Raw genomic sequence first — 18,114 nt, 5'->3', positions numbered from 1 at the left:
GTCAGTTGGCAGTTTTTGGGGATTTTGTCTAAATACACTTATATCATAAGAAAAAAAATCCAAAAAATCCAAACATATCATAATAAAGCACTCCAAAATTTTTTAGATTTTCCATAATTTCCGGTCAAAGTTTTGGCACATTGCCAAAATTTTGAAAACTACGAGATTTTGAGGAAATTTATAAAAATGTCGCATGTTTCGACCCCTACAATGTTTTAATTCAAATAATTTAAACAAAATTGTATTAAAAAGTATTAAAAAAATTGGAAATTTTTTTTTTTTTTTTTGAATCAATCGACCTCCAAAATAATGAGTGGCAAAACTGAGTAATCACTACAGTCACTACTTTTTGACAGTAAATAAAAAATTTTCAAAAATTTTTTGAAAAGTTTTATCATGATATTTGGTCATTTTTGGACCAAAGGAGTGGTTTTTAATAATTTCCCCACTGGCGCTACTCCACCTTTAATTACCGTATAGTATACGTGCATAGTATTATGGTACTAGTTAATACCCTAACTCACGGTAACAAATTCAAAAAAAAAAGAGCAAAAAATTCAAATAATTTCAACAAATCGATCTTTGTAGACTCCTCGATCTTCGTCTCTATCTCTCATTCCTCATTGTCTTCTCCTCACCATCATCTGCCGGGCAGATTCTGCCCCCGCAGTAGCCTGCTCTCTTCTGCCGGTGAGAGCATATGTTGTAATATATTTCTGTTGCTGCTTCTTGCTTTCCTCTCCCTTCATACACATCAGTGTACCACTGCTGTGTCGATTTTCCTCTACGTTTTCCTTTACACGAATTTGAACTAACACGATTTTTTTCTTTATTTGTTGTATTATACTTTTTTATTTAGACACCTAGAATTTAGGTGCACACTAGTTAAATATTGAAAATGCCATTATTAACCTCTTACTCAGTCTCACAGAAAAACCCAAAAATGTTCACCTCCTCCTCCTACTCAAAATTCCAGATGACTATATCCCCTCAACCCAGCCATCAACAATTCGAATCTTATCAATGGACTACGGAATCTCGTAGTAGTCAACAGAGACATGGCACCGGGACCCCGTCTCAGGATGGTCGGCTCTCTGCGATTCCGGATCCTGTGGAGCGCCACGTGGCCCGGTGGCGTAGTGAGAGCAGGAATTCCAATAAGGATAAGGTGTTCCGTAATGATGAGGAGTTTAGTCAACGTGAGTCGAAGTTAGGGGGTCCTCTGGGGGGGGGGGGGGGGGGTATGTTAAACTAATGGGAAATGTTAAACTAAAGAATTGAGGTGTAATACTCAATTAACTTTGAAAATAACAAAATTTTGTGTTAACTATACTAGAATGTCAAAATTAACAGAAAATGATTGGATTTTACCCAAAAATGGTCCAATTTTGACTGAAAACAGTCGGATTTAGACCAAAAATTGTCCAAAATTCGCCCAAAAATCTATCATTTTTGGTTTAAAAAGGTCGGATTTTGACCGAAAATAGTCCAGTTTTGATTGAAAATAGACCAATTTTAACCAAAAAATGGTTTCATTTCGATCACAAATTATCTAATTTTGACCAAACAATTGTTATGTTTTTACCAATAAATGGTTTGAATTTGACCAAAATGGTCCAATTTTGACTGAAAACAGTCGGATTTAGACCAAAAATTGTCCAAAATTCGCCCAAAAATCTATCATTTTTGGCTTAAAAAGGTCGGATTTTGACCGAAAATAGTCCAGTTTTGATTGAAAATAGTCCAATTTTAACCAAAAAAATGGTTTCATTCCGATCACAAATTATCTAATTTTGACCAAACAATTGTTATGTTTTTACCAATAAATGGTTTGAATTTGACCAAAATGGTCCAATTTTGACCAAAAATTTACCGATTTTTAACAAAAAAAAGCCGGATTTGAACTAAAAATTGACCGATTTTAACCAAAAATTGACCGATTTTAACCAAAAATTGACCGATTTTAACCAAAAATTGACCGATTTTCACCAAAAATTGTCTGATTTTGACCAAAAATTGACCGATTTTCTCCAAAAATTATCTGATTTTGACCAAAAAGTAGTCCGATTTTGACAAAAATTGCACGTTTTTGACCAATTTTGACTGAAAACAGTCGGATTTAGACCAAAAATTGTCCAAAATTCGCCCAAAAATCTATCATTTTTGGCTTAAAAAGGTCGGATTTTGACCGAAAATAGTCCAGTTTTGATTGAAAATAGTCCAATTCCGATTTTGATCAGAAAAGTTGGATTTTGACCAAAAATTGTACGATTTGGATCAAAAACGGTCCCTATTAATTTGCTAGTTTTGAGCAGTTAAGCATTAGGTTTAGGCTTAGGCTTAGGCTTTGACTTCGGTTTAGGCTTAGGCTTAGGCTTTGACTTCGGATTAGGCTCAGGCTTAGGCTTAGGCTTAATTTCTATACCTAATTTTCTTATTTCCGTGCCATTTTTTAGCTAGACCTTCCCACAGGAATTTCGGATTTTCAGCTAAATTTTGATTCTCAACATCAGATTTTATTCAAAATTTGCTTATAAAAGAGTCATTTCCAACTTTCTTATGCAGCCGTTTTTTAAGGAAATACCCAAAAAAAAAGTGGTGCACATTTTTAAGCAACAAACCTCTCAGATCATCAAAATCTCTCTGTCTCTATCCCTTACATTTTGCAGAAGACGAGATCGTTAATGGAACACTTACCGCGTTGAAAAACGATGTCGAGCAGACGACCGAGATCATTCGTCGCAAACAAGAACAGATGGTATCGATTTTTTCAGATCTTGTGCGGGAATACATTGAAATTTGTTTCAGAGAATGGAACGTCGTCAATTCCAAACCGAGATGGAAGTCAATGGTAGAATCTCGATTGATCCGACCGACGATTGGCTGGCCGCAAGGTTGAAAGCTGTTAGCTCGGATGACATGAATCAGCAGCTTGTCAAGCTGAAACAGGATCAGAGTAAGATCTCGTTAGAACCCTTAATAGGTTCAGATCGCATCTATAATCTGCTACATAATTCTTTCTAGGCTTTAGGGCACATCTAGATTCCAGCTAGGTCTATCCATAGCATTCGATCATATTTAGACTCCGTATTATGCTTCAGACATTATCCAAAGCCTATGCTAGGCCTCAGACTCCACCTAGACCCCATGTAAGCTTCAGAAGCCATTTTAGCTTCAGTCCCGTCAAGGCCCTTCCTAAGCATCAGATCCAACATATGCCCTATCCTAAGCATCAGAACCACTTCTCCCCCATTCTGAGCCTTTGACTCATTTAGACGTTGTCCTTGGCTTCAGGCCCCTCTAGACCATATTCTGAGCTCTAGATTCCAGCTAGGTCTATCCAAAACCTTCGATCTTACCTAGGCTCCGTATTATGCTTCAGTCCTCATTCAAGTCCTATCCTAAGCCCCTGATCCCATCTAGGCCCCATATCAAGCTTCAGGCCCCTCTATGCCCTTCCTAAGCATCAGATCTCATATAGACCCTCCCTAACCCTTTCTAAGCTTCAAGCCTAATTCAGACCTTACCTAGACCTCCAACAATAGCTTTAGGGCCCAACTGGACCTCCTCCCCCAGCTTCAGGTCTGTTCTTAACTTTCACCGAATCCATTTTCAGGACAAAACGCGGTGACCGACACATTGGCGGCCCTTGTTTACGATGTCAACGCCACGACTGAAGTTTTGCGTCGTGGACAACGTGGACGTGACGGTGAAGATGGAAATAAGAAGAAGAAGGAGGAAATCGAGTACACCTTGAGACTTACACCGGCACCAGAGGAACAAATCCCGCAGAGGCCAAAGATTCGTGAGTTTTCAGAACTTGGACCAAAAAATGTAGAATTCGAAAAATTCCAGCAGAGGACGACAATATGGAGACAGACGACTACTCCCGCCAATACGGAGTCCAAATGTCCGAGGAGACCGATAGCCTGCGCCGCCGCCGCGCCCGAAGCACAACTCCCCGCCGAACGCTCCACATCTCCGGCTCCCCACCGCCACCGGCCGCCGCAGTCTGCGCTTACTGCAGTGAAGAAATCGACGGCGCGATTCTGACAGCGTTGGCGCCAAACTCGGAACGGGCACAGAAATTCCATACCTATCATTTCATGTGCACATATTGTCAGAAGGCACTCAACATGCATGGAACCTACAGAGAACATGATCTGAAGCCATATTGTCATGATTGCTTCTACAAGTTGTATAATGGATTGCAATACGCTCCGGATGATCATCAAGCTTCCATTGAGAAACTCATTTAAATCACTACACATTTTGTTTAGTAATGATATATATGTGTGTTTATCTGTTATCTTGCAAAATATACACGAATTATGAAAAAAATCCTAATAATAATCAAAGATTTTCTTAAATTCAGATTCATGTGTGTGAAATAATGGGGAAAACCATCAAAATTCATTGAATTCTTGCAAACTATGTGTTAAAATAGTAAAGGTTATAGTTCTCTTAACTGATCTGAACTATGTGGAAAATTGAGCTAGGCACTCTAAAGCGAGCAAGCGTATTTTAAATACCTACTATGTCGATATTGAAACATATGTATAGCTTATATTAAATACCAATAGCAATGTTAAAAACTTATAGCGTATATTAAAATTCATAACGATATTAAAGATCTATGGCGTATATTATGAACCTATGGGGGTATTTAGAACTTACAGTGTATATTAAATACTTATGTATAGCGTATATTAAAGAACTATAGCAAATATAAATACCTATAGTGTATATTAAAAACCTATAGCGAATATAAAATACCTAAAGTGTATATTAAGAACCTATAGCGTATATTAAAATTTATAACGATATTAAAGACCTACAGCAGTGTATATTAAATACTTATGTAAAGCGTATATTAAAGACCTATAGCAAATATAAGATACCTATATTGTATATTAAGAACCTATGGCGGTATTAAAAACTTATAACGTATATTAAATAACTATGGCGTATATTTAGTACCTATGAAGGTAATTAGAACTTACAGTGTATATTAAATACTTATGTATAGCGTATATTAAAGAACTATAGCGAATATAATCCCTATAGTGTATATTAAGAACCTATGGCGGTATTAAAAACTTATAACACTTTAATCTAAGCCTATGCTGTGGTTTTTGTTCTAGTTTCAGTTTAGGAACACGTTCAGTGGTACAATATGTACTCGGCAGTTTGCTACTCCTGGCGCGCGCACGTTTCGCACCGGGCGCGCCGACGGAGCGCGCTAGTAATAATGTCTCGAACGCCCGGCGCACTCTTTTCGCGCGCCCCGCGCATTTGATACAAATTTTGTCACGGCTCGTTCCCCATCCCTTCATTATTTTATCAAATACATTGGCAATGTGGAATACTGAGTATATTTAGATTTAATTTTATTAAAGTGAAAAGCTTTAAAAATTTAAAAACTTCAATATTAAAAATGTTTCCGTTGTGCAGCAAGTTCTCTTCTTCCTTTGTTGGAGTTGCTGAAGTTCTTTTGATGGATCTGAAAAATAAAAAGTTAATTTCACTCATTGAAACTATATAAAAATGTTTTGCGTTTGCAGAAACTATTTTAAAATTTTTCAAAAAAAAATGTTTTTCTTCAAATGTTTTTTTGGCTCACAAATGTGCATGCATGTAAATTAAAAATTAAGAAAAAAAGAGAAAATCATCAGAATTGAAAAATTTCCTTAAAAGTGTTTTCTCTGCGTCTCTAATGCTTTTATGGTGTTTTGCAAGTTTAGAAACAATTTAGAATGTTTTCGGAAAAATTTAATTTATTCGAAAAAAAATCGGGAATTTTTTTGTCAAAAATTTTCAGTCAAAGTTTTTCTTTCTAAAATTTTTCTGAAAATCGAAAAATTATTATATAGATAATTTTAACATTTTCAAGCGCAAAATTAACGTATTTTATCGGTTTCTTTCTAAATAAAATTAACGGTTATCATTTTTTTTATAAGTTTCAGAAAAATTTTCAAAAAAAAAATTCCGCAAAAAACATTTTTTTCGAAAAAAATAATTTTTTAAAAACGTCCCAAATTGCTCCAATAACTGCAAAACAACATAAAAACGTCACTAGATTCATTCATAAGTCCAAGAATAAGTTCAAATACTTCCATTTTTAGACTTCCGCAGGTTGATCTTTCGGTCAAATGTGTAGTGTGGCCACTCAATGACCAAGATTTTTTTTCCTTCAGAAAAGCCTATTAAAACTGGAAAATGGAGACAGATGTTAGTCTCCGCCTTTTCGGTATAAATTTTTGATAGATGATCTACCGTGTACTTAGGATGATGTGGCTTCTCCTGCTAGTCCTGCCCTTAGTGCAATCTTGTATTCCGATGGTGCCACCGGAAGCGCCAATTGTTCCTCGTAAGTTTTCCAAGGAGATTTTTGCGCTCCATCGACAATCGGCCGCCGGGAAAGTAGTGTACTCCACACGGCCAGATGAACTCGAATCTGAATGGGTTTGAGAGCAATGCCGAGTTGGCGGACTTTATTGGTGAGTGATGAATAGAGCTGAGCAGAGCTAAATAGCTGAGTAAAGCTGAGAAGAGCTACAGTGCATTTTTTTCCACTTCTACGACTTTAAAGGAAGACACTTTTACGCGGAATGGTCTTGACGCGCATTAAGCCATCATTTTCTCAGCAATTTCTGTGCAAAATTTGCGTAGATCACGCGTAGATCACAATGATTTTGTAGATCACAATGAAAAGGCAACAGAAATACGAAATATGAGATAAATATTTTATGATCTACCCGCAATCTACACGAATTTTTCACAGAAACTGCTGAACATGAGACTTAATGCGCGGCAAGACCATTCCTCATAAAAGCGCCTCCCTTTAGCGCGTAGAAGTGGAAAAAATGCACTGTAAATAGCTGAGTAGAGCTTAGTGGAGCTGAGTAGATCTAAGTAGAGCTGAGTGGAGAGCTGGCTCATTTGTTAGGTACCAACTTCACCTGTACTTCTTTGTTCAGTTATTTTTACTTATTTTCAGCCAAACTCCAAGCCGACCCCAACATTGACCCCAACACACGCCCACGCATTTTCATTGGTGCAAGACGAGTTTGCGCGGCTCCCCCGTGTCCTGCAACTGTTATGGTGAGCAATTACCTAGTAACTTAAAAACTTTGCTGAATAAATTTCAGATGACATGGCAAAACGGTGTCTCTACGGTACCTGCCCTTGCAAATCCTCCCAATGTATTTGATGCGTCAGGAGATTGTTTGTCACTGGTCACTGGGCCTGCTGGAGGTGGATATGATGATACTCTATGCACATTTCCGGTGGCCTATAGTTGTGGGCAGTATGCGGATATGTTCTAAATTGTTGTATATGTATATGTTTTTTTTGGAAATGAATATTTTGAATCATATCTGTGATACCAAGCTATAGGTCTTAATATCTCTATAGGTGCGCAGTAGATTCTTAATATACATCATAAGTTTTAATATACTCTATATATATATATATATATATATATATATACGTAATTAATATATGCTATACGTATTTAATACCGTTGTATGCCTGAATATCTCTACAGGTGCATAGTAGATTTTTATATACACTACAGGTAATTAATATAAGCTATACATATTTAATATTGCTATAGCTCTTGATATCGTCGTATGTCTTAATACCACTATAGGTATTTAACATACGGAAAATGTCTTACAATTAGTATACGCATTATGTCTTAATGTATGTCTTAATATAATTTGTCTTAATACATTTATATATGCACTTAGTATATAATGCTAATTTCTAAATCCAAGTGCGCTATCAAAAATGACAAAAATCATATTGCAAAGAAGCACATCAAAAGTGTGTCCAAACATTTTTTTTTTGCAAAAAAAAAAAACTTAAAAATATATATTATTCACAATATTGAATATGAATTTATAAGGCACATTCCTAGACATCAACAAATTAGGGCAAATTGTCACTACAGTACACCGTAGAAGCCAATATGATCAACCCGCCTAAAGTGTTTTCAAACACATGATTCCCCCCGATCAAATCACAAACAAAATGTATATCTTCTGTCTTGATCAGTGAATAACAGGAATTCACCGCAAGCAAGTACACATTTTTAATCGGAAACAGGCCGGGTGGGAGGCAATTGCCAAACATTTGCAAAACTGCAAATTGCCTATTTGCAGAATTGCCGGCACTTTGAAATTTCGAAAATTTTCCGACTATGTCGTACCAAAATTTTAAAAACGGCAAATTTGCTAAAAAAAATTTGAAAAAAGGCATTTCGCCGGCTTCCTGATTTTCTGAAAACTTGGAAAACAGGCAATATGTCACTTCTGCCGAATGACCAATATTTTTAATATCGATATCCGAAATTTTGAGCAACGGAAATTTGCCAAATATTTGAAAAATTGCCGTTAGCTGGAGTTGACTAAAATCTGAAAAAAAGGCTTCCGAAAAAGACAAAGTATCAGGAATAGTATCAGGAATATTTCACCATCTGATTTTTTTTTGTAATGTCCCAAACTGATTTCTAGGAAATATCTCCTTATTTGAACACTCTTGTTAGTGCCTTACGCAGCCGAACAAATCATAAGTGAATACAGTAGACTAATCATGAACGAGTAAAAAACCCGACTTAGAGCATGAACAGACCCAAAAGTATTAGAATTATTTCAATTTTTTTACGCTAAATTCCCAAACTGATTGAATCTACAGTTCATGTTCAATATACCAATGATAGAGCACAGTGTGTACTAGCTTTAATAGTACTCACGGCGCGAGCTCTCATTATACATCAATATGAAACTATAATTTCAAAAAAAGAACCCCAAGAAAAGGACAGTGTATAAAAATCACTGTAAAACCAACCGAAGTTAAGATATTTTGATACCAATTATTTTTGAATTTACAGTTTCCGTTTGATATACCAATGAAAGAGCACAGTGTGTACTAGCTTGAATAGTACTCACGGCGCAAGCATTCATTATACATCAAAAGCTCATATTTTTCAAAATTTTGGTAATTTGCCAAAACTTTGACCGGAAATTATGAAAAAAACTAAAATTTTTTGGAGTGTTTTATTATGATATATTCGGTTGTTTTGAATCATAATTTTGAAAAAAAAATTTTGAAAAAAATCATGCTTCTGGTCAGAAAAATTTCAGATTAAAAAAAAAAAAAAAAAAATTTCAGAAAATTTCCAAACTTTCAGTAACACAACCAGAATTGTATGGCTTAGCAAAAAAAAAACAATATTTTATCCTGATTCCGCTAACACAGCCCTCCCGAGATTGCGCCACTAGTGCTGTTCTGAGCATCTTTAACTGCTCACCCTGAGCTCAATTCTGAAATTTCGCAGCTAAAAATTCACATCTCACCGTTTCTAAACATGGGCTTTCGAATGAAACATGTTTCGCTCGAAAAGCCGCTGGCACCTTCAGACCCTTCCCTAGTTAGACAAAATCCCCACTACTCCACCTTTAACCTGAAAATCTGAAAATCTCTAGGCCTATTCTCAGCAAAATTATTTCTGATAATCTAAATAAAAAATTATATTCAAATTCCCCCGTTTCTATAACAAATCAATACTTCTTCCTGTGGTGTCCCCCCGTGTTCCCATAGCAACCTGCCAAGCCTCCCCCTCTCTAAACATTCCTCCTATTTCTATTCATTTTTTTGTCCCTTCTTCTGTGCTCCAAAATTAACAAAAAATGGCCAAACCAGTGAATGTTAACCAGAGCAAATGGACGGTCCCAGTTCTTTTGAAGGAATGCGAAATATACTGCCCATCGACATGTGTCGCTTTTGGGCCAATACTCTCGGATAATGATTCTAAGCTGATAATTGCTCATGGAGGACATCGTGGAGTGAATATGAAGCTTAAAGTGTTTCAACAATTGGAGCAACTCTCCGAGAGCTCACTGGCTGATATGCCGACGGCTCTTGTTCATTTTATTAATGACTTGGTGAGTTTTTTTAAATTTTGTGTTGGAATTGGTGCCAGGCTACCCCGCTACGGGTTGATCTACAAAAAATGCGGGAATTTTATTAACGCTATTAACCATGCGTAGTTTGTTGAGAAGTCTGCGTCTAAATTCTAAATTTCCGCAAATCTCATAGATTTAGGTAGATCAAACCGAATATTTTGAGAAAAAAGTTTTGGCGGGAAATTCAAATTTTCAGAGAACAAAATTTTGGCGGGAATTTCAAATTTTACGAGAAAATCATTTTGGCGGAAATTCAAAATTTATGAAAAAAAAAGTTTTGGCGGGAAATTCAAATATTCTAAGAAAAAAATTTTTGGCGGAAATTGAAATTTTCTGTTTAAAAAACATTTTTGGCGGGAAATTCAAATTTTCAGAGAACAAAATTTTGGCGGGAATTTCAAATTTTACGAGAAAATCATTTTGGCGGAAATTCAAAATTTATGAAAAAAAAAGTTTTGGCGGGAAATTCAAATATTCTAAGAAAAAAATTTTTGGCGGAAATTGAAATTTTCTGTTTAAAAAACATTTTTGGCGGGAAATTCAAGTTTTCTGTTTAAAAAACAGTTTTGGCGGGAAATTCAAACTTTTGGGAAAAAAGTTTTGACGGGAAGTTCAAATTATCTCAAAAAAAATTTTTAGCGGGAAATTCAAATTTTACGAGAAAATCATTTTGGCGGAAATTCAAAATTTATGAAAAAAAATTTTTGGCGGGAAATTCAAATATTCTAAGAAAAAAAAAATTTTTGGCGGAAATTGAAATTTTCTGTTTAAAAAACATTTTTGGCGGGAAATTCAAGTTTTCAGGGTAAAAAACAATTTTGGCGGGAAATTCAAACTTTTGGGAAAAAAGTTTTGGCGGGAAATCCAAATTTGCTGAGAAAAAAACATTTTGGCGGGAAATTCAAATTTGCTGAGAAAAAAACATTTTGGCGGGAAATTCAACTTTTTTGAGAACAAATTTTTGGCGGAAAATTCAAATTTTATGATAGAAAAAAGTATTGGCGGGAAATTCAATTTTTTTTTTGAGAAAAAAGTTTTGGCGGGAAATTCAAATTTTCAGAGATAATAATTTTTGGTACCTACTAAATTTCCAGACAAGATCCACCAATTTTATCTATTTCAGTCCTCCATCCCATCCATCGCAGTTGCCGCAGGACCTTCCCTTTTGATCTACAAGAATTTGAAGCCATTTTACAAGGTACATCCATTTTTTTAGCTACATCCCCTTTACCATTTTTACCATTTTCACTTAGTTCAACTCTCCCACACGGTCAAATTTTTTTACGAATTTGTTCAACTCTATCATTAATTCCAATAAATACCCAATAATTCCAGTTCACAGTACCCAGCTCAGCAATCAATCCTACCGAAAGCGAGGCCTGGAAGGCTGTTGTGAACAAAAAGATCAATGGAGACACCCTCCTAACAGTTCTAAAACGACTCGAGGACGATGTGGCGTTCTCCAAGTTGACACCAATTTCCCAGACCTACTTGAGAGCTGATAAGGAGACACAGGTGGTGCTGGTCGAGCATTACGGGACGAAGATCGCTAATTCGGTATGTTGCGGGGGAAGGTTTGGGATGGCCGAAAGGTTCAAGTTTTCCAGGCCACCATAACATGCATCGCAAAACTGACAAAGTCGACTGCGGAGCCCCTTGACATCCTGGTAATTGGCACAGAGCACTGCGAGATTTTCCTGATTGACAGTCAGGCTTTTACGATTTTGGAGACCATCAAGATCGGATCAGTTCCAGTCAACATATGTGCTTATGGTAGGTTGCCTCCTTTTGAGGTTATTATAGAAATGAGCAACTGCCTACTAGGCCTACTACTTCGGCACGCCCGTGCACCCACACACTCTGTGTACTGCGGCCGACGCTGCGCGGGACCTCGCGCCACGGGGTGTGCGGCGTCCTCGTGGAAGGCCTACTACCTACCTACCTTTCTTCCAGGCACCTACGACGTGGATTACCGGCTCTTTGTGCAAACGCGAGCTTCATTGATCTTCTGTATGAAACGAGGTGAAGCTGATTATCAGCCAATTGTCATTTCACAGAGTATGATTACTTCGATGGTATTGGTTAATAAAATGGTAAGATTTTAATTGACATGGTGGAATTGACTGCACTTTTTGCTCTAAAATCCGATTTTTGTGGAAAATTTTAAATAAAGTGTTGCTAAAATTTCTCATGATTTTCAATTAATGTTCAGTTAAACCCCTAGAATACCTAAAAAAAAAATTCCAGATCGTTTACACAACCGTCGAGAATTTGATACATTTCGCAAGTTTTCGCGGAAAAAAGATGAACACCGTCAAGTGCCCGTCCAAGGTAGGAGCCTAAGCCTATGCCTAAGCGTAAGTCTAGGCCAAAGGCTAAACCTGAGCATAAGCCAAAGCCCAAGCCTAAGACAAAGCCCAAGCCTAAGCCTAAGCCTAAGTCTAAATCAAAGCCTGAGTTTAAGCCTACGTTTTAGTTTAAGCCCAAGCCAAAGCCTCAGTCTAAGCCCAAACTTGAGCCTAAGCCTACACCTAAGCCTAAGCCTAAGTGTAAGTCTAAACCTGAGCCTAAGCTTGATTCTAAGCTTAAGCCTAAGCCTAGGCTTATACATATACATATTTTTTGTAAAAATCCGACCGGCCTATTTCTGGAAAAATCCGCCCTATTTCTGTAAAAATCCGACCATTTTTTTGTCAAAATCCGGCCATTTTTTGCTAAAATCCGACCATTCTCGGTAAAATCCGACCATTTTTGTCAAAATCCGTAAATTTTCGGTAAAAATCCGGGCTTTTTTTTGTCAAAAGGGCCTAAGCCCAAACTTTAATTTTTTCAGATAAAAATGCTCGAACCCTTCATCTACCCCCTAAAACAGCTGGCTGCAGTAATTGCAGTTTTCGATAAGGAAATTCGAATGTACAATGAACATTACCTTCTGGATACTGTACAATACGAAAAACCGCTTGCATGGGTCAAATATGGATGTTATGGAAGAGAGGATAGCACTCTGGTAGTGGCATTTAAAGACGGCTCCATCGCTATTCAGATATTCCGGAGAAAAGCGAATTTCGATACAAAATTGGATTATAACCAGGTCCCGCAGGCCCATGCTCTGAAGCTTCAGATTCCGAAAAAGACTAAAGTTTTCATTGATCTTACTCAGCGGGAGGTTCAGCTAGGGAATAGAATCCATAAGGTAGGCCTGAAAAATAGGTCCAAAAGCTTATTAATCGCCCAAATTTCCAGGTGTACCAAAAAAACCTGTTCGATGTGAAGTACCGGCTTGCCGCCAGTTACCTAGAATTGACATCCAGCGCATCGGCCACCGTATCCACGACTACTGTACTTCCAGTCGAGATTTCTGTGGATATTCATGGATTTGGGCCTACGTTCAGGATGACCATACATCTATTGTCCTCTAGGTAGGGCTGGGGTGTAGGCTTAGGATTTGGCTTGGGCTTAGGCTTAGCTCGGCACGGGCTTAGGCTTAGGTTTAGGCTTAGGCTTTGGCTCAGGTCTAGCGTTAGGGTTAGGCTGATGGTTAGAATTAGGCTTAGGCTTAATCCTAGTCTTAGGCTTAGGCTGATGCTTAGGCTTAGGCTAAAACTTAGGCTTAGGCTCAGGCTCAGTCATAAGCTCAGGCTTAGTCTTAGTCCTAGGCTTATGTTTAGGCTTAGGCTTAGGCTTAGGCTCAGGCTTAGGTTTAGGCTCAACCTTATGCTTAGGCTTTGGCTTAGGCTTACGGTTTGGGCATAGGCTTGGGCTTAGGTTCAGGGTTAGGCTTAGGCTTACGGTTTGGCTTAGGCTAAAGCTTAGGCTTAGGCTTGGGCTCAGGCTAAAACTTAGGCTTAGGCATAGGCTTAAGCTTAGACTAAGGCTTGGGCATAGGCTTGGGCTTAGGTTCCGTTTTAGGCTTAGGCTTAGGGCTAGACTTAGGCTTAGGCTTACGGTTTGGCTTAGGCTAAGGCTTAGGCTTAGGCATAGGTTCAGGCTTAGGCTCAGGTTTAGGCTTAGGCTTAGGCTTACAGTTTGGCTTAGGCTTAGGCTTAAGCTTAAGCTTAGGCGGAGGCTTAGGCTAAGGCCTAGGCTTAAGCTGATGCTTGGGCTCCTCCTAGACAGGCACCCAGGCCTACATGCCTGCCTACTTCCACTTCCAATTCATTTTTCCAGCAAGCAAAACCTGTACGACATGCATCTTTCGATAATCTCTGACCCGGAACTCTACGATTTTGACACTCCACTAATCCCAGTTCACTTACTGGCTTCCGGACAATCATACTCTTTCACAACATTGCTCTACTGCAAGGATCCGGAGAAGGCCGCCAACTGCGATGTCCGAGCCCTCCTAGTCCATGCAAAACGGGCCACACCAATTGTGACTGCGGTCATCAAGATGCCCTTCAGCGAATTTCCACTTGATTAGTTCCAGTTTTCCCCTTATTGGCTCCGATTTGTGTGCTCGCTGAGCCCAGAATCATGCCATGATGTGTTGGTGGTGGTGTGCTCCTTATCACTGAACTCTTATCAATTTTTCTATTTTTCCGCTATACATATAAAAATATTGAATAAACCAGACTCCGGCGCGGACAACGACTGGCACCGTTTTAACTATTTTTTGAAGTAGATGTTTTTTTAACGTTCAACAATTCTTACAACAGACAAAAGAAACTTTGAAAATTAACAAATCATTGAGTTATACCAAATAGTTATTCATTCAGAAAAAAAATCAATTAGGCTTATTGTGAAACTTTCGGAAATCCAGATTTCTGTGAAAATTTTCGGAGAAAATTGAAGTTTCAGAAAAAACCCTTATAGTACTACCATATCTCCCACTAACCCCTAAGCAATAACCCTTCAAAAGACGAAAAGTCGATTTTTCTACAACTACAGTAACCCTATCTTATACCTACAGTACCCTACAGTACCACTACAGTACCTTGATCATATCCCCCCACCAACTCCCAACCCAATACCTCTTCAAAAGCTAAAAACTCATATTTTGCCAAACTACAGTAATCCTACAGTACTCCTACAGTATCCTTACAGTACTACTACAGAACCCTGACCATATCCCCTTACTAACTTTAAGTCAATATTCCTTAAAAAGATAGAAAGTCAATTTTTCTACAACTACAGTAACCCTGCCGTATACCTACAGTACCCATACATTACTACTACAGTACCTCGACTACGACCATCGGACCAATATCCCTTCAAAAGATAGAAAACCAATTTTTCCAAAACTACAGTAATCCTACAGTACTCCTACAGTACCCCTACAGTACTACAGTACCCTGACCATATTCCCCTACTAACATCATGTCAATAATTCCCAAAAGGGCAAAATATCAAATTTCCCAAACTACAGTAACCCTACCGTATACCCCTACAGTACTACTACAGTACCCTGACCATATCCCTTTACTAACTTCAAATCAATAATCCTAAAAAATACACAAAGCCAATTTTTCTATAACTACAGTAACCCTATCTTATACCTACAATACCCCTACAGTACTACTACAGTACCCTGATCATATCCCCCACCAACTCCAAACCCAATACCTCTGCAAAAGCTAAAAACTCATATTTTGCTAAACTACAGCAACCCTACCGTATACCCCTACAGTACCACTACAGTACTACTACAGTGCCCTGATCATATCCCCCTACTAACTTCAAGTCAATATCCCTTCAAAAGACGAACAGTAATTTTTTTTTTTCCATAACTACAGTAATCCTACAGTACTCCTACTGTACCCCTACAGTACTACTACAGTACCCTGCTCATATCCCCCCCCCCCCCCCACTCACTCCAAACCATCATCCCTTCGAAAGACAGAAAGCCAATTTTTCCAAAACTACAGTAATCCTACAGTACTACTACAGTACCCTGACTATATCCCCCGTTTTTTGTCCAATTTCACAAAGCCAAAAGTGTTGTCAATTTCCAATTCCACTTTTTATTCCAGATGATTACCCTCTCACGTACCGGAGCCGCCGAAAACGTTGCACTGATCACTCTGAACCGCCCGAGTGCTCTGAATGCTCTCTGCCGTGAGCTTATGCTGGAATTGTCTGAAAATCTGCTGAAAGTGGAGAAGGATCAGTCGTACCATGTGATTGTGCTCACTGGAAGTGAGAAGGCATTCGCTGCCGGAGCCGATATCAAGGAGATGGCCAAGTTGGAGTTTGCAGATGTTTTTGAGAATGAGTGAGTTTTGGTGTAGGCGCCTGCCTGCCTACGTGCCTACATGGTGTCTATTTGTCTTGAGGGTAGGCAGGCAGGCATGTAGGTAGGCACGCAGTCAAGTACAAAGACCGGAAGATAGTCAGGTAGGCCGGTAGGCATAATACAAATATCTAGGCAGATGCATGTAAGCATGTAAGCAGATATGATTATGCGGTAGGGACCAAGGTAGGCACGTAGACTCGTAGGTAGGCGTGCATGCAGGTAGGTAGGTAGGTAGCCAGGTATATAGGGTAACAAGCAGGCAGGTAGGCACATTTAGGCAGGCACACTGAAGACAGGGCCGGTAGAGATGGCTGAGCAAAAATCGTGTAGGTAGGCATGCATTAGATAAGCGTGAGGTAGGTAGGCATGCTTGCAGGTAGGTAAGTATGTAGGTACGTAGGAAGGCAGACAGATGTAAGTTGATAGGCACGTAGGCAGGTAGGTTTGAAGGAGGCAGGCACAAACTAGGCATCTAGGCATGGAGAAGGCACAAAGGCAGGCAGACATTAGGCAGGTATATGGACGTGTGGACAGCGAGCATGAGGCCCGCATCAACCTAGGTAGGCAGACGTATAGTAAGCATGTAGGCAGGTAGGCACAAGCTAGGCATCTAGGCAGACAGGCAGGCACAAAACATACCTAATTTTCAGCTATTTCACGAACTGGGACACCTTATCACACATCACAAAACCTGTGATCGCCGCTGTCAACGGATTTGCCTTAGGCGGAGGCACGGAACTTGCCTTAATGTGTGATATAGTATATGCTGGAGAGAATGCAATATTCGGCCAACCGGAAATCACCATCGGAACCATCCCCGGATTAGGTGGTACCCAACGATGGCCCCGGTATGTGAGCAAGTCAGTTGCCATGGAAATATGCCTATCAGGCGACCGACTAGGCGCTCAGGAGGCGAAGGAAGACGGCCTGGTGAGCAAGGTGTTCCCGGTGCAGCAGTTGGTTGGGGAGGCTGTTCTGTTGGCTGATAGGATCGCTAAGAATTCTCCTCTTATTGTGAAAACTGTCAAGGTACGTTTTCGGGAATGCCTACGCCTGCTTACCTGCCTATTAGGCATGGAATAGGCACGTAGGCAGGCAAGATGTAGGCACGATGTAGGGCCGATGTAAGCACATAATCATAAGGTAGGCACAAATTAGGTATGTAGGTAGGTGTAAACTTGGTAGGCATTAGGTAGGCAGGCAAGCTAGAAGAAAATAAAAGAATAGGTAGGCATGAAATAGGCACGCGGGCAGGCATATTTTAGGTAGGTATGCGGTAGGCAGGCAGATAGGGAGACATAAATAAGGTAGCTATGTAGGTAGGTAGAAATGAGCACCTAGGAGTAAGGCAGGTAGGTAGGCAGAGGCATAACATAGGTGTGTAGGCATGAAGTAGGAGACAGCCATGTAGGCAGCTAGGCACGTAGGCAAGAAGGAATGCATGTAGGCACCTAGTCATAAGGTAGGCAAGAGGCAGGCAGGTAGTCGTAAAATATGTAGGCATGAGGAAAACAAGTAGCTAGGCAGTCAGGCATAAAATAGGTAGGTAGGTATGAGGTAGGCGCCTAGGCATGAAGTAGACTGGTAGGCATAAGGCAGGCAGGATCGTAGGCAGCAAAAAGGCTGTGAATAGTCAGTGAATAGGCAGGTAAGCAGGTATGAGCTAGGGGCCTAGGTATGTGGTAGACATGTAGGCATGAGGTAGGCACATAGGCAGACATTATATTCCCAATTTCTTGCAGAGATCCCTAAACTCGGCCTACCAAACCAGCCTAAATCAGGGCCTTGAAATGGAAAAGCAGTTGTTCCAGTCGACCTTCGCCACCAATGACCGCCGGGAAGGAATGTCAGCTTTCGCAGAGAAACGGGCTCCCAAATGGACTTCAAGTTGAAAAAAAAAAACGTTTTTTT

At 39.3% G+C, this 18,114-nt stretch overlaps 4 protein-coding genes and 6 non-coding genes across 10 annotated transcripts; 8 read left to right on the top strand and 2 right to left on the bottom strand.

The window, feature by feature from the left end:
- Positions 1 to 976: 976 nt before the first annotated feature.
- Positions 977 to 4,354, top strand: unc-95 (LIM domain-containing protein unc-95; the record flags this gene model as incomplete). The annotated part of the gene is made up of 5 exons (NM_170938.7): positions 977 to 1,199; positions 2,670 to 2,758; positions 2,809 to 2,956; positions 3,617 to 3,805; positions 3,856 to 4,354. The coding sequence occupies 5 exons, from the start codon at positions 977 to 979 to the stop codon at positions 4,257 to 4,259; spliced, it is 1,053 nt and encodes a 350-aa protein (NP_740934.2). The 3' UTR covers positions 4,260 to 4,354.
- Positions 2,328 to 2,415, bottom strand: Y105E8A.37. The gene has a single exon (NR_050743.1). It is a non-coding gene; the product is annotated as an Unclassified non-coding RNA Y105E8A.37 (non-coding RNA).
- On the top strand, positions 2,328 to 2,415 carry Y105E8A.39. The gene has a single exon (NR_050744.1). It is a non-coding gene; the product is annotated as an Unclassified non-coding RNA Y105E8A.39 (non-coding RNA).
- Positions 4,355 to 6,288: 1,934 nt separating the features above from the next.
- Positions 6,289 to 7,328, top strand: Y105E8A.32 (Ig-like domain-containing protein; the record flags this gene model as incomplete). The annotated part of the gene is made up of 3 exons (NM_001026519.1): positions 6,289 to 6,370; positions 7,001 to 7,104; positions 7,152 to 7,328. The coding sequence occupies 3 exons, from the start codon at positions 6,289 to 6,291 to the stop codon at positions 7,326 to 7,328; spliced, it is 363 nt and encodes a 120-aa protein (NP_001021690.1).
- Positions 7,329 to 9,598: 2,270 nt separating this feature from the next.
- 21ur-15055 lies at positions 9,599 to 9,619 on the top strand. The gene has a single exon (NR_050742.1).
- An 8-nt stretch (positions 9,620 to 9,627) lies between these two features.
- Positions 9,628 to 14,576, top strand: bbs-1 (BBSome complex member BBS1). Its single transcript, NM_170937.3, has 9 exons — positions 9,628 to 9,950; positions 11,095 to 11,169; positions 11,307 to 11,528; positions 11,579 to 11,744; positions 11,925 to 12,064; positions 12,219 to 12,302; positions 12,805 to 13,164; positions 13,215 to 13,390; positions 14,139 to 14,576. Exons 1-9 carry the CDS (start codon positions 9,696 to 9,698, stop codon positions 14,389 to 14,391), a joined length of 1,731 nt encoding a protein of 576 aa, NP_740933.1. The 5' UTR covers positions 9,628 to 9,695; the 3' UTR covers positions 14,392 to 14,576.
- Positions 13,635 to 13,696, bottom strand: Y105E8A.49. Its single transcript, NR_050741.1, has one exon. It is a non-coding gene; the product is annotated as an Unclassified non-coding RNA Y105E8A.49 (non-coding RNA).
- Y105E8A.47 lies at positions 13,929 to 14,075 on the top strand. Its single transcript, NR_050740.1, has one exon. It is a non-coding gene; the product is annotated as an Unclassified non-coding RNA Y105E8A.47 (non-coding RNA).
- Positions 14,577 to 15,940: 1,364 nt separating the features above from the next.
- ech-7 (putative enoyl-CoA hydratase, mitochondrial) lies at positions 15,941 to 18,098 on the top strand (the record flags this gene model as incomplete). Its single annotated transcript, NM_170936.5, has 3 exons — positions 15,941 to 16,182; positions 16,854 to 17,232; positions 17,946 to 18,098. 3 exons carry the CDS (start codon positions 15,941 to 15,943, stop codon positions 18,093 to 18,095), a joined length of 771 nt encoding a protein of 256 aa, NP_740932.1. The 3' UTR covers positions 18,096 to 18,098.
- Positions 17,241 to 17,317, top strand: mir-8187. Its single transcript, NR_131397.1, has one exon. It is a non-coding gene; the product is annotated as a pre-microRNA mir-8187 (primary transcript).
- Positions 18,099 to 18,114: the final 16 nt, after the last annotated feature.

The sequence above is a fragment of the Caenorhabditis elegans genome, chromosome I (genome assembly GCF_000002985.6).
Source record: "Caenorhabditis elegans chromosome I".
In the NCBI taxonomy this organism is placed as follows: domain Eukaryota; kingdom Metazoa; phylum Nematoda; class Chromadorea; order Rhabditida; family Rhabditidae; genus Caenorhabditis; species Caenorhabditis elegans.
The sequence above is the reverse complement of the archived record's forward strand: the minus strand, read 5'-3'. Positions and strand labels throughout refer to the sequence as shown.

Coding starts and splice junctions, on each gene's coding strand:
- bbs-1 (NM_170937.3), top strand. CDS start 9,696: ATGGCCAAACCAGTGAATGTTAACCAGAGCAAATGGACGGTCCCAGTT. Junction 9,951..11,094: donor TTCATTTTATTAATGACTTG/GTGAGTTTTTTT, acceptor TATCTATTTCAG/TCCTCCATCCCATCCATCGC. Junction 11,170..11,306: donor ATTTGAAGCCATTTTACAAG/GTACATCCATTT, acceptor CAATAATTCCAG/TTCACAGTACCCAGCTCAGC.